Here is an 18,876-nt window from a genome sequence, read left to right as displayed (position 1 = left end):
TACCAGGCTGTAAAGACACCATTAATGCTATAATACTGGTCTTTTTAACATAGGGATTGACTCCTTTTTGAAGTCAGCTACAAATGAGACTTGGGCACATCTGGACCTTCAAACACATTCTCATCCCACACGTAACATACCGACGCTATGTGACAAATTGTCTGTAGGTTACGCTTTCGGAGGCTTGAGAGCCGGTTGGAATGAATCTATACATGTAAATGTGTTTTATATTCTGATCATGAATCGCTTTGGACAGGGTAAAGGTTATGGTTAAGGTTAGGGTTAGGACTGGAATGGATGGCTGGAGCATGTCTTACTGCCACAAGCGGCATTCTATTGGATTCGAATGCAAATGTGGTGCGTCTCATAAGGATGCAGAAGGGTACCTTTCACGTTACTATGAGACGCCTCGGGACATGACAAATTGTCGGTATGTTACGCATTAGGAATAAGAATGCTCTGGTACCTTTGGTTGTCCCTGACCAGCCCAATGTCCATGGGAAATTAGGATTCAAATGCAAATAAGCCATGAAGTTTACTCCCCAAATGGCTTTCTATTTTTGTGTGATTTGTGTGAAATCACAATATGACTTTGTAGCTTTTATTTCGAACGGAACTGCTGTTTTTTTGGTTTTCAAATTAAAATCTACACATGTGGGTGTGTGTTCAAGGATGCAGTTTCACTTGAAATGCATTTATGAGAAAGTTCGTTTGTCAGCCCTAGAAGATATTAGCTCACATCAAAAAAAGGAAAATGGAGAATGTTGAGATTTTAACAAGACATTTACTTCTAAGTATTGATTTACTGAAGTCAGAGGTAAAAGTGTGTGCTCAGTTTCTGGAAAGCAGATGTGTTTAATGGTTACAATTTGAATCATCAGTATGAGACCAAACATGTAGAGAAATACAGGAATCTGACTGATGCAGATCATGTACTTTGAACCTTTTTTTTTTAACAAGCTTTACACATCAAGGGATGGAGCAGTCAAGACCAGCTTTATGATTTCTCACAAAATCACAAAAAACAGTAAGTCATTCTCTGATGGGGTGTTTATCAAAGAGTGTTTGGTGGAGGGTCTGTCACGCTAATATGCCCTGAGAAAAAGAAAAAGAAACATTTGAGAAAGTGCACCTCTCCAGGCAATCCGTAACAAGACGAATGGAGGACACCGCGGGAAATATGGAGCTTCAGCTGGAAAACAAAGCAGACAATCTTGACTTTTTCTCTTTGGCTTTGGATGAGGACTGTGATGTCTGCAATACAGCCCAGTTACTCATCTTCGTACGTGGGATAATGAAAGTGTTTGAGATTATGGAGGAGCTGGCAGCAAAGCGTTCAATAAAAGGGACTAGGCAGGGAGTGATTTGTTCACGGAGGTAAGTGCATGCTTGGATAAGCTGGGACTGAAATGGAACAAACTGGCAGATGTTACAACCAATGGCTGTCCAACTCTGACAGGGAAAAAATTGGGATTGTTGAAACAGATGCAAGATAAGGGAATGAAATAAATCCAGAACTGAAATGGATACACCAGGAGGTGTTGTATAAGTCAGTGCCGAAAATTAACCATATGTTGTAACTAAAATAGTTAGCAGTGAATTACAGGTAGGTTGTTGCAATTTTGGAGGTACTTTAGACTGAACGTGGTGACATAGGCTACCACTGAGGAATAAACTGAATTAAATGTACAGCCTGGTGAAGGCTTACATGGGAAAATTACAGTTTCTTTCAAACTAACTGGAGAGCAATGTTATTACCCACTTAGCTGCTTGCAATGAAGATGTTGGTTCTCCTCGGATCTACCTTCATGTGTAAACAAACTTTCTCATTGATGAAGTTCACCAAATCAAGATACAGATCCTTCCTCAGTCATAATCACATATCTGCTGTTCTTTGCATTTCTAACTCAGATATTGAGTCTAACGTTTATTCACTTGTACGAACCAGTACTACTATAAACTGGTACTCTAACCAGTACCAGTTTATAAAGAAATAAAATTAATTTTACGCAGAACTGAGTTCCTCTTATTGGTGTGGCCTTCCATATCAGTTTCAGTTTCTTATATGGCCCCTTGGAATTAATTCGCCACCCCTGACCTCATTTTTTAGTGCTGGATGGAGACTACTCCAAGGGACTGGAGCCAGACTCAAGTGGCCATTTGGGGAACTGCAGCTTTTGGTTTCACTTTTAAGCCCCAGACGTTGGTATTTACTCAGAATTAAGTTTCATTTGAAACATTTTAAAAGGTAAGTTGACCTGTAACGAGGTGAAAACTGCAAAATCTGCATGTTCATGTAGAAACTAATTGACATGACTGTGTATTGTGGGTTTGCATGAATGTGAAAGTAAGCCACTAATAGGTTTACCTAAACCATTCAGTAGAACTAACAACAAGTTAGTTATCTGCAGTCAGATCAATTAATAATAGATTCATGAATGTAATTATTGTGCTTTGCATGTGCTTTAGTTGCGTATTTTTGTATACTGGGCCATCGACACACAGGCACTGCAGACGTGCTCTGTCTATGAAATGTCTATGAAATGTCATTGTATGTTGTATTGGTTATATATGTACTATTAGAAGTGCAATTTAAATTGCACTTCTAATAGATGCGTATCTGTTAATAGGTGAATAACCCAAACAGTTCTGACCCGACTAACAAGCATGCCATGAATCCCCTTAAAAGCCTAGAGTGATTGCAGCACATGCTTTTCCATTCAAACCAATGCTCCAGCTGTAAAACCTGTGAAGGTTAGCTGTTGTCATGCATGGTGATGTGATGTATTACAGGCTTTCAGTCTTGGTCCTGCCTCTCGCTGCAGGCCACCTATTTCCCCATGAATCCTCACTCGCTCTGTCTTGGGTTGTAAAATCTGCCCGTTTGAGTACAGCTGTGTGTGTTTGTGTCTGTCAGTGTGACTATGGCGAATAAGCTCCAGAATGTGTGTTATCTATTAATTCCTTCATTAAGCTCTTATCACCAGTTTTAATGCCAATTAAGATGCGCTTTAATGTGACGGCAGGGCGGGCAAGCGACTATGCACTTCTCACTCCACAGTGACAAGAGAAGAGGGGTAGACCACGTTCAGACAGGACCACCCGCTTGCCTTATCAAACCACCAAAGGCACCACAGGCCTGTTAGTTTTGCCTCTTTAGTACTGACACTGTTTAATGTGCTCTGTATGGCAACACCTAGCACTTCAGTCACTGCAAACATATTGAAGGCCAATTTGATGTGGGCATCCCACCGTAGAGCAGATTGTAGTGGTTCCTGCTTGAGTTTTTTTTAAACATAAATTCAACACATTTCATCTGAGTTTTAAAATAGATTAAACTTTAGAAGCATTTGAATGGAGGGTTTCTGAGTCTCACCAGAAGACAGAACTGGGAGATGAGGGCAAAGAGGCAAAAATCACATGCTCCACTTCACAACGTAGGACATGTAGAAGTCAGAGGTTTCTCTGAATGTGAGCTGACACTGCTCTGCTATATGAACGCACAGGATAGACACCACATTTAGATGGGTATGTAGCCGCATACAGACAGGTGCCTTCTGTGTTCGTACCATATGGAACAAGGCAAAACTTTTGCAAACACAGTCAGGGTCACGATGAACACTTTTCTGTGCATTATAATTAGGTAGCATTGACAGATCTGCAATATGCAGAGTAAGCAGATGGCTCATGGACAGTGAGAGGGAGGGGCAGGCAGGGGGTGTTGTGCCACGACGGGCTACAGGTCTCGTGTTATAGCAGCTGGCTGTCAACTCTGGGATGCTGTATGTCAGCAAAACGAGTTTTTAAAAAGGAGACTGAAGAGTGATGGAGATTGAAAGAAAAGAGAATAATGGTGGATTGAGGATAAGGAGATCTAATATTGGATCATAAATGATATACTGCAACTTATGACTGTCACTATCAATACGGGTTTTTTTTGGCACTTTCTAAAGCGATCAATTATTTTGTCAGAATAATACTGAATCAGTCAGACTATTGTGTAATTCTAAATAAAGCCGATGTATGATTTGTATTGTCTGACAGTAAAAGATCAGAATAATATTTGGTATATTGAAAAGTATGACAAATAGCATAAAATGCTTATACTTTCAGAAGCTGCAAGCAGCAAATTTTTTAGCAGTTTTGTTCAAAAATCTGATTATTTTATGGTTAAAATAATTCAATTTTGTCTTTTGACTATTTTAGTAATTGGCTAATTGTTTGGGCAGCAGACTTACAGTGGCCCACTGGAAGTGACTATAAGGCTGATTTTGACTGTAAAAAGTTTTTTTTTTCTACAGACATAGAACCCAAAGATGTCAAATGGTAATTAAAGCATATGTAAATAGTCATACAAGGTTATGGTCTAAATCAAGATAGCTAAAAATAACTAAATAAGAATACAAATCTGAGCAGTCTGCAGAAACATTCAGTCAATACCAAAAGCAAACTATTTTCAAACAGTGCTGCTATAGCCCTGGTGTACTACGCTGACATGAACCGCAAGTCTAAAATATACTGGACTGACCTTTCTATGAATGTCATAAACCAGAACTACAGCACTTCCTTTCGTGTGTTTCTTCATCTCCTCTCCCTGTGTGGCACTGATGTCTCTTTCCTCCCCTCTATTTCCACTCTCTATCCTTCTCAATCCCAGCTTTGATGTATGCATGAGGGAGGATTTCCTGAAGACCAAAGAGGCCATTACCCAGGGGCCATTAGGCCTCTAGTAGAGCATGTCAATGAGTGCTGAGTCTTGCTCTGTTTTCACATGCGACCACTTGTCTATGTGGGTGAGGCAGGGAAAGATTCTCCGGGGGAGATAAAATAAAATGTAGCTTTTAAATGCTCATATTTCTTGCAAATACATCTCTACTTGTAATATCGCAGCGCTGTTTGTGTGCCCTGCTGTAGAATTTAACATAGTGTTTGTTTACTGTACTGTTGCACGTGTTGAGGTTGGGTCATTAATTGGCGCTGTTGTTCTTTCATGCAGACTAAGAACGAGGGGAGTGAGTCATCATCATCAGGATGAAACGCTCTGACATTTGAGCACGAAAGTCCCAGAGTGCTTTGCAGCCCATCGTCTCTGGGTATGTTTGTATTTTACAGTAAGGTATACAGAGCACTGGGGCCTGAATCAGGGATTTCCCTTATTGATTTTTTCACAAAGCGGTTAGATCGTGTAGGAAAACGCTGCATTATAGAGCCAAGCAAATAATATGGCATAGTGGGCTATATAAATATTTATGTAAAATAAATGTCTTCTTTGGAGGCTTTTTTTCTGATCTTCTGAGTGGATAAAACTAAATAGGGGGATAAGCTGTGAGGTGAGCAGGGAGCGAAGTAAAAGAGACACAAAGGGAAAATAACCTTGATTACTGGAATCACTTTGCTGATCTATTCAGTACATCCCCGTGGAGGACAAGGGCACTGTGTCTTTTCTCTGCTATGGTTAAAAAAAATACTCTCAAAGAGAGCATGTGGCAAATGAGTGACAGTATATCATGCTCCTGTTTTTACAGGAAACACTTGAGAGGTTCATTGAAGTTTTCTGAGAGCCTTGGGGCTCTCTCTCAAGGGCAACTGACTCTATCATCTGCACTGAATGCGATGCACAGTCATTGTCTAATCAGAAAAATAAAATCTTAGCATTCAGCATGCTGACTAGAGTCGGTTTTACAGAGGGTGAAGCCTCACTTTTTCTGTCCAGCCCACCAGAACATCAGCACAGAGGCCACAGAAAGAGATGGAGGAGGAGGTTAAGGGAGAGAGAACGATGGATAAGGTGGAGGAAAAGTGAGATAAGAGACCAGTGCATCTCTGTGTGTATGTGTGTGTACTTGTCTGGATGTGTGGAGCGTGCCTTTACTGGTGACTTCCCCTGAGGCCTGCAGACAGGGAAACAAGGAGTGATTAATTTTACTCTAACCTACTTGGCCTCTGTCTAGGAGAGCACTCCTCAGAAAGGAAGCTGGAGTCCAGTACACAGCTACGAATCCTGCCTCCTTTCGCAACACTCACAAGGATCAATAACAGATTGGCAGGTCAATCACTTCAGACCAAAACGCACGGCCAATGAGAGACACTCTATGTAGCGGAGCCCCGCCTCTTGTCTACTTTTCTCACCCTCTGAAGGCTCAGCAAAGCTTGAGGCCATTGATCTGTGTGTTTTCACTGAGCAGATCCCTTAGCTGGCCTGATCGATCAGCTATAATAAAGAGTGGATTCTCTATAAGCGTTGCAGCGTGGTCAATGAGATCCAAGGCCCCAGGGTGACAATCACCTCTTTTATCTTCCTCTCTTCTGCCCACGAACGCCACTGCAAGTACGGGTGAATTAAATTAAATTTGCATTTAAGGTGTGACATTGTTGAATATGACCCGGCCAACACGCGGTGTTACTTAAATTGGTTGCCAGTGTTATTTTGGTCCCCAAAGGTATGTGTACACACTGTTATTTTATTTGCATAGATTTAAAAAAAAAAAAAGTCCAGCTCTGGACAGCTCTTTTATTGAGAGAAATCTACATACTGTTCGCTCATTTAAAATTAGTTAATTTTTCTATGTCCTGGCCCTTTGAGTCAGGTGAATTGAGATACGTTGGCCTAATGTATGTTTGAGTGGACGGATTGAACCAGGGGTGTCAGTGAGTCAGCACAAACGTTTAGTGTGAGCCAGCCAACCTAGCAGTATCTGGTTGCTGTTATTATTAATGCGACGATGGGGAGTATAATGGCGTAAATTAATGTGTGAGAGTAGCCATCAATTAAGGTTATTTTTCCAAGCGTGGGGAATAGTAATGTATCAAAACATGACTGTTTCCTGCTTCTCTGCTACACATTTGTTTGGAGGGTTTGGATGAGAGGGAGATGCTCAATATGATTAAAAAAAACTATTGCTCTGGGAACTATAGAAGTGCATTTGTTTCCTCATTTCCTGAGAAACAACGGCCAGATGTTTGTTCTGACTGAATGATCCGTGACATCTATGTACATAAGCAGGGGACTGCTACTGCTGTAGCTCTTCATCCCTGCCATCAGGTGGGTTTTTCCCCCTCCTGCTGAGGTCCATGCCCCGCAGTGTGTCCTTTCTACCAAAACAGCCCCGTCTTCTCTGTCAGGGAAGAGACAGAAATGCTGTGCAGCAACCCTGCCGACTGCTGTGCGGCTTTCTGTAGCAGAGCACCTGCGTGTCCCCTGCCGAATGACTGAGCCAAGGACAACACAGCTACAAGAACGACTGTCTCTCTGTGCCCAGCAAATGAGCTGAGAGATGCATGGCTCCCCCAGGAGCAGCCGAGGGGGACCGAGTGTCCCGAGCCTGCGCTTTTGACTGGCAGACAACTGGAAAAATCAGGAAAAAAAACCCAAACCTGAAGCCCTAGCACCTTAATCCCTAAACTCTGGGTTTTTATAGTGTTGCTTGATCGCAGTAATGAGAATAAATATGAAGTGGCACACCTTAAGTCAGAAACTATACCGTGTCTATATATTATATGGGTTTTGTTTAGGCGCAAATGTGCCCTCCAGTTATGGAAACAGGAAGATCAGAGAACAGAGCAGTGCAGGAAAAGGTAAAAAAGCAGGTACAGGTGTGCATGTGTGCACACATACAAAGACACACACACACACACACACACACACACACGCACACACACACACACACACACACACACACACACACACACACACGCACACACACACACACACACACACACACAGCTGATAGAAGGAGATAGTCACTTCTCCAGGGGGGAACTTCATGCTGAATTACATTTACTCTGAGGTTTCTGTGCATCTCTCCTCCTTGTTTACCTTTAAAATGAACGCTATCTGACTTATATGTCCAGAGGAAAAGTTGCTCCACTCAAATATGACCTATTAAATAGCTTATGATAATGGGAGGTTGCTATTTATGAGAAACAAGGAGACAGACCCTGCCTTTCTGTAAATTCAAAGCCCCTCGATCCAAATAGCCGGTGAGAGCATGAAACACTATTGCTAGGTATCTAGGTAGCTAATTTTCCTTGCATCCATTTAAATGTTCATCCACTGGACGAGAGGTCTTAATGAGTAGAACAAATATAGTTTGGGAAGCAGCCCCAAGGCCACTGCTGCTGACTGTTTATACTCTAGTTAATATAACATGGCCCTCTGGTGTTATGCTTCCAACTACCCCAAATGACACCTTGGTTTCTGATCATAATCTCGAGTCTGGTGAAAACACAAGAGTATGAACTGGACATGAGGAGGAGGAGGAGGTGGCCTGATGCGCGCCCCCGTCTGTTGCACAGAAGTAGGTTGTTTGAATGGAGGAAGGGCCGCCAGTGCCAACAGCTGAGTCAAGTGTCACAGATGGACGAGGCGATTACAGGAAGTTGGGCTACCAGGCTTACAAAAATAAAATGCTACAACTCTAAAGCTTAAATCTAGCTAGAGAGCTTTCTTTAAAAGAGCAGCTAATTTTCGAAGTTGGTGAAAAAAGCGCACCATATGTGGTCAAAAAATGCTCATATGATCTAAGACCGCTGAAATCCGGGTATTTTCTGATTAAAAAAACACTTTTGACAGGTTTTCTGGTCTCTTTTCTGTTGGATACTGGCCTAAAGGCGTCACGTTGTTTTATTTTGAAAGTCACTATGGGAAAATTGAAGCGGCATAGCGACCAGCTTCACCGTGTATGGTTGTTACATTGGAGACGTTGGGAGAGAAAAGGAGCAAATGTGCGCGGCGACGGAGAGGGAGGGAGGAAAGCGAGTGCGCAAATAGGCAGCCAGGCACATCGGCAGCCGCGGCAGAGCATCTTCCTGATCCTGATCTCCCGTGTCTTCAGCTGCCAATTCTTCGTGTGCGTCTCTGATTGAGATTTCACTGCCGGGCTGAAGTGTCCAGAAGCCTCCGCCAACCATCACCTCCCACTACACACTTTCTCCGGAGCTCGGTTATTCTTAGCTCAGCTGTGAGAGACTGTCCTTCCGGTCCTTCTCTTATTTATCTCAGTTTCTTGAATATTTAATGGAAAATGGCGATCTGCGCACAGTCGTACGGTGTCTTCTGCCTCTTGACAATCCAAACTGTACTTATCATATGCGTCTCCACGCCGACAGCCGGGACCCACCTCTTCCCACAGCACTACACGTAAGTACCCTGCACGGTTTTGGTGGGGAGGATAAACTGGGGGGGTGCGGAGTGCGGAACTAGGACAGGTGGCCCCAGACGAGCCTGCACATGAAGCGGCGTTTACCTTGGTGCGAGATGAGCCGCTGTCCCTGATGCTGACACGCAGACGCAGCTTTCGTCTCCGATGCTGCGTTATGAGTGTCATTCTCACACGGCTTATGTTGTTGCTGTGGTGGTGTTGGTGGGCACTGGCATTAAAGCCCAAAGTCTTATTCCGCTAGTGACAGTCAACATGGAGCACGCACATGTGGCGAAAGAAAAAGGGGGTGGGGGGGAAAACACAGTGCCAGCGATAGTTAAAAATACAAAAATATTAAAGCGATAGTCCGAGTGTTGTTTTGCTGTCAGTGCAGGAGGGAGAATATCCCGCTTAGACGCAGTCCTCTACAAAGTCTCTAAAAGCACTGGCACCGTGAAAGTAATCATATCTATCTCACCGCAGGGTGGGTTTTTTTTTTGTTTTTGCTTTTAATGGCTCATTTTGTTTCAGACTCTAAATGTGGAAACGTTACACTCGAAATTTAGACGCACTTGAGGGCAGCATTACAAGTGACCGCAGGGCGCAGAAAGTAGTAAAGCATCCAGCTGTGAGGAGAGCACAAAAAATAAAGCAAAAATACAAACACACAAACAAAAAACAACAACAACAAAAAAACTATTTCTGGAATTGTTCAGCGCACATCTGTTGGGGGGAATATTTAGCATTTATACCCCCATTCCCTTCTCTTATGCGAACATTATAATAATTTCACCTTGAAGGACGCGCAAAGGCGACTGAAGCCAAATGTTTACCGCGACAGTTTACCACCTGTGCACCGTCAGCTATTCAATAAAAGTCAGTAATTTACCCCCCAAAAAATATTTTCCCTATTTTTTTTCTTTCAATGGCTATTACTTCACGTAAGATTGTATTTCAGAGTTCCGATAATCCTCTTTATGCTCAACAATAAACCCTCGTGAGTGCAACAGTTAGTCTCACACTGAAGTATCGCTCCAAATGTCGCCCTCTTTATAATAACCATGACGTGATGATCTGATGCGAAGACTGTGTGTAGCCCGTAGTGCTGTTTAGTCAGTCAGGTTCCCAGAGATGATTCCTGTGTGATGCATCAACCAGATCATGTCTTTAAAATCTCCGGGCTCTGTTAATTTGATGGCCAAGGTGACTTTCAAAAAAAAAAAAAAAAAAAAAAATATCAGTTATCTTTTATTCTACTGTGGATTGACTTAAAACTACAATTTACCGGATCACTGATTTGATTGTTTTAGCTCTGTAAGTGATGCAGTTAATTTATCTTACACCCGAGTTACTTTGCAAACAAAACCCTGAAATTCATTCATTTATTATTACTTTTAAGCAACCCTATTTTCCATCTCCCCCATTTAAAGACACGTTTATTTTCCAAACCTACGTATACTTTATCACTATTATACACTATCGTTCCTTTTTAATAGAGAAACTGTGTCATTATTTCTTACTTTCCCAGTGTCCTTGTTTAAGCAGATAAAGAGAAGCTGAATATTCTGTAGGGCTGGTTATATATGCAGTCTGTGTTTTATCCAGTCATCTCTTGAGATTTCTAAACTGGGTTTTGGGTCACCCACATCACTGTGGTATTTGCCAGAATTTGACAGTTAATTGAAGTGTATCGGGAGCAATGATGGCAGTTTATTTGATGTATAGGCCTGACACACACAGACACACAAACACACCCATGCACGGGTCAGAGCTTCTCTGTGTTCGAGGTCTAGCTGAAGAAATGCACGTATAAGGATGCTCGCTTCATTTTCACAGCAGTCGCCAGAAAGTGTGTGCTTTCTACAGCTTGCCATCTACCAGTATGGTCTGCGTAGTACTAAATATTACACTGAAGTGTTGTTTATGCTTATAATTTAGTATGTATGTAGGTGTGTGTGGTAGACTGAGAGGTATCTGCAGGGGAAGTTATTTCCTCATTTCTAAAAAAAAAAAAAAAGTTGATAACTGGACTCTAAATGGTCATTTTTATAGTCTTTTCTAGAGCAGTAAAATCTTTTCTGGCAAAATATCATCAGCACTTTGCACCAGATGATATGACCACACACAAAAATAGCCCACCTTCTGCCCTAATAGATAGACGAGAGTGGCACTTCGAATGATGAGATCCATTGCGGCCGAATGAGCGTAGTGACAGTATGGGTCTGACTCACACAGGTCTTCCATCCAAACTCATTTCATCACACTTTCTGCTTTTCCATAATGTTTGGCTAACATAAATCATAAAACAAGCAAGACGAATCAAAACACAAGAAGGCAAATGGCAAAGTTGTACTGCTGCTTTGGACTACAAAGAGCCAGAGAGCATCAGTCGGCTTTCATGTAGTGCATTATGACAACTTTTGTCTTTTAAAGAGAGATCACAGCTTTCATAATGCAGAAGGTCTCCGAGCACTCACTGAGCATTAGGCCACAGTAATGCGTATAATTTACCAAACAACCACGTCCTGCTATCTCTGCAGCTGCTATTGAATGAACAATTCTGCATATTTGATACTGCAAGATATTTTTTTGCCACGCAGTCTCCAACTTCTTGCTTTCTGCTTTAAAACATTGTTATGCCAGCTTTATGTGACCTGGTGTGATGCAAGTCGTGTAGTCTGTTCACTCACAGAATATAAATATGACACAGATGTTATTTGAAGTGTTAAATGTGTTCAACTTAGACTGAAACCATCAGATAGGAGGCTTTTGTGCATCAGTGCACGTGTGTATAAATGACCTATAGATACTTTTATCACAATATGAGACACAATTTTAGCTGAGATTTTTAGATTTATTAGATTTTAATTGGTGGCCTAAGCTTAAACATATGTCTTGACATAATATGCAGTGGAAGGGTATTTATGTGTAGCTCACCTACAGGTCTCCCAATCCAAACTTGTGTGTCTTTATCCCTGGAGTGGGCAATGTGAAAAAAGTAATATGGCCTTAATATTGCTATGCATTTTTTACATACTGGCTAAAATATTCAAATCACATGGTGAACATTCAAACTGATGGCTATCCTTCTGTGTCAAATCAATCTCATATTATTAAGAGAAACATGCATCTCATGCAAGCATGCAGTCTCTCTCAATTAAGTCACAATAGCATCTCTATAGAAGGAATTTTCTTCACTGTAATATGTGTTAGAGATTACACAATGAAAAGGTAAATGGAAATATTAAGTTACTGCCAAACTGTAATATAAGATCGATAGATAGATCTATCTATCTATCTATCTATCTATCTATCTATCTATCTATCTATCTATCTATCTATCTATGATGTTGTGTGTAGTATCCAGACTAAAGAGGTTGCGTAAGAAGTCTGCCTGGCTCGGGGACAGAGGTATTGTCCCTCACTGTTAGTATCACTGTGTCCTGCTCAGCTTTGTTCTCACTGTAAACTTGTTTTCATTTCATATTGAATGACCTTTTTATAGTCACAGCTTCCCCCCCTTCTCTGCTCCTTTTAGAGGCCCTCTTGCTTTCCTTTAATCACGGTCCCTATAAACACAGGGAACTTGCACACTCGCTGGCGTGTTTGCTCTGCTGTTACTCGCTTGATGAAGCCCGCTCTGGCTTGGTGATTATGGCGGGCGCTGTCACTACTTGGCAGATTTGTGCAATTTAATAAATCTGTCTCCCCTCTTGTCTTCAGAGCAAATCTGACATTTAAAGATGACATTTGTCTCCGTCATCATATTAAAAGACAAACGACTGTGTTGTTGATGCTAGTGATTAGCTATCTGCAGGCTGCTGAAAGGAAAAAGGTTGGCATGGAATCAGTGGTTGGCTAGCAAACACATGACAGAATTTATTCATCTGATTGCTGAAAGATGATCTTTCATAATAGGTTTTTTTTTGTTCTCCTTTTTTTCTGTGAAAATTTCTTGTTGGCTTTTCACATGAGTTGTTCAGCATGAATCTTGGTTGGCAGGTTGGCCCCTGCTGCTTCTCTAAAGTGATCTGGTAAAAATCTTCATCCATTAAGTCATTTGTTGCTTGCTGAGAGATATACAGTGATGAGCTCCAGCCGTTTGATCTCTTAATTCCAAACTTGGCTCCGTCTAACGGAGATCAGCTCCTGCTTAGGCTGCACTTCTGTCAGACCTGAGCAGTTTTATTGCAGAACCGCTGATCCCAGCCGAGCGTAGACAGGCACGTACGCTGCCGGTCCTGGACGGAACACATACATGCAAGATGTGATGGGGAGAGAAGATGCTGATGACCAACCCAGACATTAACTGGAGATAGGATAGTGATACTTCCAGACAGGCATCCCAAAAGGGGCAGAGTGTGGCAGTTTTCCAGCAGAAAGAGAGCCACACACTGCCATCGTCTTGCAAATGCACTCACTTATACGCAGTGGTAGAGAAATGAAAGTTTTCGTGATGATGTTGAAATGATAATGTTGAAAATGTCTTAACTTTACTTTTGCAGAATGATTCACTGGGCTGGACGCATTGAGAAGGAGCTGGAAAAGGTTCTGCAGCACGTCACCGGAGCTCAGCAGATGAGATCGGTAAGTTGACGTCATGCCTGCATGTGACGCCCCGCATTTTCCTGCATTATTAATCAGTATGATTGCACTGTTCTTCAAGGTACAGCGTGAGGGTGTGGATATCTTTAAGGTACTGTGTTGACTTGAGTGATGAAGTGAGATAATATAGAAGAAGTGATCTTCTATATTAGCGTGACATAACTTCACGAGTGGAGATGACTGCGTTTTTTCCAAATCATCTTTTGCTGTCAAGAATTTTCCTTTGGCCAGATCCCCCTTAACATCTAGTAACCTCTGGATTGATTGCTCATTTAATTTGAAATAAGCATTTAAAAAATTGAGACACACATTAGGCATGATTATGGTGTTGGATATTTAAGTGTCTACCTCCCAGTTTAGTGTTTTGGGGTTTTCCTTCTTTTTTTTGCACCACATGTCTGTCCTGTGATAGGCAGATGGTTTAGTATAGTGTGACTGACACAGTTTCATCATATTTGTGCTGCGTGCGCGTGTTGGCCACGTTTCCAGAGTTTGTAATTCACCCTGAAATAAACGCTTCATTATTGCTGTGTAGATGAGTATGATTCATCCAGCCAGTACGGAGCCTGTGGCTTTAATTCCAGCAGCAACAGTGGTTAGTGCGATGGCTATGTCGATCTGCAGGGCCCACGACCCCTTTATAGGAAGTCTGGTTCAGCTCTCTGTTAAAAGGTCCTAGCCTCTGATCCTATGAGTCTTACCCAGTACGTAACGCAGAGTTCAGATGAAGCCGATGTGGGTGAGGGGGCTCGCCCAGTCCTGACTGCCTCGAAATCATCCCAATGTCTTCCCTTTCTTCATCTGGTAAATTTTATGAAATCATACATTTTTAAAGTCAGATGTTCAGAGATCAGAGCGTCCACTGTGGCACATCATTCCTCACACACACACACACACACCCTCATATCTCTTAAGGCCGTTTCTACACAGGCTTTTAGTTAGGCCTGAGTTAGGCCTGTATTTTCACATTATTATATTGGTTAACTTAAACATAATTATAACTGTCTGGTTATATTTTTATCAGCATTTATCATAGCAAAATTACATATGAATCATATTTCTGTGTCTATAAATCACATAAAAACCTGGATGATGAGTCTTTTACTTCTGGTTGGAGCTGAGCCGAGAGATCTCAGCCTCCATGACAGCTGTTAGTATAGTGGCGACACTGATGGATCCCAGAGAGGAGGAAGTAAGCTGACAGAAATCGTGCTGGTGTAAAGGGTAATGACCATTAGTGGATATCAGGCGTGCACTCAGACAGCATGATAGAGACAGGTTGATTTTTAGCACTCATCCAGTGTAAACAAAACACAGAGAGAGTGTTTACCTGCTAAAATGTTTGCCTTTTGCTTTTTTGTTGCTCCCACTGGGCAGTGTGGATATCTACACAGGCAGTAGACTTTAAAAATAAGGCGAATCATTGTTTGAAAGTATCTGAAAAATGCATTGTATCTCAAGAATATTGTCATTTTTAAAACAGTATTGATTTAAATGTGGTGTAGATGCATTCTGGGGATAAACTGGGTGGAGAAAGGCTTTTTCAGCTAAAGAGTTTGAAGAGTTTTCTCAACGTACAAAGTAGCCGATCACCCTTTAACTGATCTAAAAGGTTAATAAACTACTAAACTACTACCCTCTTTTTAAAAAAAATAATTCAGTTTGTATCTCAAGTTGACCGGATCTGTGAATCCACTGAAAAGTAACCAATAAAAACTATCCACATTTCCCCACTTTTTTGTAGTGTAAAGACAGAAAACATTCACATTTAGTGCAGTTCAGCTGCAGCAGTAAGTCACTTTTCTTCACATTCAGTCTGTTTGCTGTCATTGAAAAGAAATGCTGCTGCCATAAATCACACAAACACGTTTGTTTATTCATGGGTAATGTCTCTGTCAGGAGGAAGGCTGTAAAACTGACAATTTGTTTTATCCCATGGCTCGGGTTTAACTAGCAGTTTGGACGGCTGTCACGACCCGATCACTTCCGTCAATAATGACCTGCAACACAGTGTTCCTGATGCAATATGTCCCCTTAGATTTGTTGGCTGTAGTTTAATTCTTTCATGTTTTGTTTTTGATTTCTGATTATTGTTAAATTACTCCATTATTTTCTTCACTAAATGTTGGAAATGGCAAAAAAGGCTGTCATATTACTACTCATTATAAAACTCATTCAGCATGTATAGCTGAATGAACCTGAACTTAATGATTCCTAAAGCTGCAAAGTGGTGTTGACATGACGTTAAATGCTCAGTAGGATTTAAGTTCTGTGGATTTAAACTAATTTCCACTGGCGGTGACTCGAGTTTATTCTGTGGGCCAAACCCAATGAAGCCACTCTCTTCTGAAAACGCTGCGTCTGCCTGGCGATGTTTTGCGTGGGGTGCCCATATGGCTGTGCGTGCATGTGTATGCGGTGGCCTGACTGTGTGCACAGGCCGGGTGCGAAAGAACATTTATCATTGCCCCAAACAGGAGTCGTCACAGGGTGTGCTAAATGGCCCAGCATGCCTAGAAAAGCCATTTTCTAAATGGATGCCTCTCTCTATACGTGTGTCTGATAGAAATCTTCCCAGGGCTATGCCGGCTGGTAACAAGATTGCCTCCCTCTGCGCCCCCTTCCTCTTCATGCGCAGTTTATTCTCAGAGACAAAAAATGTAAAGTGTGTGCAAATTATTTTTGAGTTTGTCTTACATGGGGAGAGACAAGGGAACTAAGTTGAATATAATGTGGCATGCTCAGTTGGTCTCGGTCGAGATTTTATTTTCTCTGACAAGCGAGGTAGTGGGTGAAAGAGAGAGAAAGGCCAAGACAGTCCGAAGTCGCACAAGTAAATAAGGAAAAAACAACAAAAAAACATGCTCTGAATTGGTTGACTTTTAAAGCAGCTCACAGATGTGCGTCTCTGTTCCAAATTTTCAAGTCCCTCTGAAGATAAATAAGAAGATTAAAGTTCTTTAAATGTTTAATAAAATCACACTCTAATATATTCGGCCCAGGTTTGGTCAAGATGTTCTTCTCGCCCAGGGGAGTGAAAGAAAGCTACAGGGTGAGTGCACTGGAGAAGTTGGAAGTTTCAAATGGAAGAGCGCAGATAGACAAGGAGAGTGGGCGGCTTTCAGAGCGGAGGAGGAGGGTTTTTTAGAGAGAAAAGGAATGAAGGATGCCTTGACAATTGAGATTGATGTTCAGGCGATTTTGTGTGTATATTTAGTGTCAAACTACTTAAGATGGATGAAATGATAGAGGGAAAGGACGAGAATTGGTAAATTTAAATATGAGCAGACAGATGCTGTTTATAGTCCTTATCCTCCTCATTATCCTCCGTGCCGCTGCTTTTGATGTGTTACAGTACGTGGTGATGATGAGAGGCGGCGGTGGACACTGGCATTGTTTTCTTATCCTCGGGCTTATTCAAAGCAGTTTTAATAGGGAACACATGAGCAGCGCGCCCACGCCCACGTACTGTCGTTACAGATGGTTAATTAGAGATACAGACTTGCAAAAATTCCATTAATCCAATAATAATAATTATTTAGATATTTGAAGATTTATTGGAGTTATTTTTGAAAGCAAAAATAAAAACGAGTTACTGGTTAAAAGCCCATCAAGTGAGAAGATTTAATATTTTGGCTGCATGCTGGGGGGTTGCTCAGACAAAATAAAACAATACGCTGAAGATTTAATGGCGAATCAAATATATGACTGATTGATTATTTGTTATGTTTATAGATTGAACAAAATGATAGAACAGGATTGGTCCATATTGACATAACTGCATCACACAGTTGCTGTATCCCAAAGGTCCTCTCTTGAATTGAGATCTGGTGACCATGGAGGCTGTTTGAGTGCAGCGAACTCATTGCCATGTTCAAAAAACCAGTTTGAGAAGATCTGAGGTTTGATTTGAGCGTATTCATTCAGAGAACTACCGCTCACTGGATATTTTATCTTTTTCAGCCCATTCTCTGTAAACCCTACAAATGGTTATGAGGAAAAAGTCCCAGTGCATGAACGATTTCTGAAATACTCATACCAGCCTGTCGGACATCAACAACCATGGCATGGTGAAAATGACTGAAATAAAAGCCTTTCTTCCCCATTCAGATGCTTATTTTGAACTTCATCTTGCTCATGTCTACATGCCCGAATGCACTGAATTGTTGTCATTGTGATTAGATATCTGCCTTAAAAAGCAGCTGAATAGGTGTACCTAACTTGACTTTCCTCTCCCATCACTAAAGGTCGATATATCTACGTGGATTTAACCACAGCAGCTACACAATAGCCCCCTCTATGATTCCGAATGGCTAATTGTTTGCCCTCCTGCAGCCCTCGTTGGACTGATTGCTTTGTTTAAACAAAAAAAAACTGCTGTTTCATGTCGCAATTCAAGATAAACCAATCAGCTGGATGGAGTGGACAGACTCAAAGGTATTGTCCCAAGCAAGAAAAAGCTGCCAATCAGTAATCAGTGACTGCAGAAGGACTTGGTTTGATTGGTGTGTTCTGCGGGAATGCCTTCGAGACATGACCACTACAAGTAACCCCGACTGCAGGGCATACCTACTTAAGAGGAAAGTCCCACTATAAGTAAGATCCACTACATGAGACTGCATTTGTGTGTTGGTTAAGGCTAGGGTCACACTTGAAAAATAACAACTTATAGGTATGCTTGGGTGATTCACACACCTCCAGCTACAACTTATATCGCTACATGCTCCACACTTTGGCGACTTTCAATGAGCCCTAAGTGTTCTTATTCCATATCTGAGGCTCTGAATTGTGTCAGGGAGACTTCTGTTTTAGGCTGAGTGTCTTTACTCTAGCCTGACTGAGCCCTGAATGTCTCGACCATTCTGCAGAGTCACAGAGGACAGGGTGTACAACATTTGGATAAATCTAGTACAACTTGTCAGAACCTGGCCCCAGTGAAAGATATGATAGGCCTTGCCTATCATAGTGCATCATGATGTTCTTCTTTCTATTCAGTCTGCCACCTTCCTTCTTTGTGCCTTTTCTCAAAGTGTGCTGCCACTCTGATTTTTACAGCGGCTGCTTAAAACATAGTTTTGCCAAAACTGGCCCCTAATTTTCCTCACCAGCAGCTCCTTCCGTCTCACAATAT

At 41.7% G+C, this 18,876-nt stretch overlaps 1 protein-coding gene across 2 annotated transcripts in view; it reads left to right on the top strand.

Annotated features, from left to right (window-relative positions):
- The first annotated feature begins 8,735 nt into the window (after positions 1–8,735).
- Positions 8,736–18,876, top strand: part of cacna2d2a (calcium channel, voltage-dependent, alpha 2/delta subunit 2a) — a 171,639-nt gene continuing 161,498 nt past the window's right edge. For both annotated transcript variants that reach the window (XM_063473890.1, XM_063473889.1), the window contains exons 1-2: positions 8,736–9,139; positions 13,646–13,727. In XM_063473890.1, coding sequence (XP_063329960.1) covers positions 9,024–9,139; positions 13,646–13,727 — 198 coding nt within the window. In that variant the 5' untranslated portion in view covers positions 8,736–9,023. The remainder of the gene's footprint in view (positions 9,140–13,645; positions 13,728–18,876) is intronic.

The sequence above is a fragment of the Pelmatolapia mariae genome, linkage group LG5 (genome assembly GCF_036321145.2).
Source record: "Pelmatolapia mariae isolate MD_Pm_ZW linkage group LG5, Pm_UMD_F_2, whole genome shotgun sequence".
NCBI classification, from domain to species: Eukaryota; Metazoa; Chordata; class Actinopteri; order Cichliformes; family Cichlidae; genus Pelmatolapia; species Pelmatolapia mariae.
The sequence above is the reverse complement of the archived record's forward strand: the minus strand, read 5'-3'. Positions and strand labels throughout refer to the sequence as shown.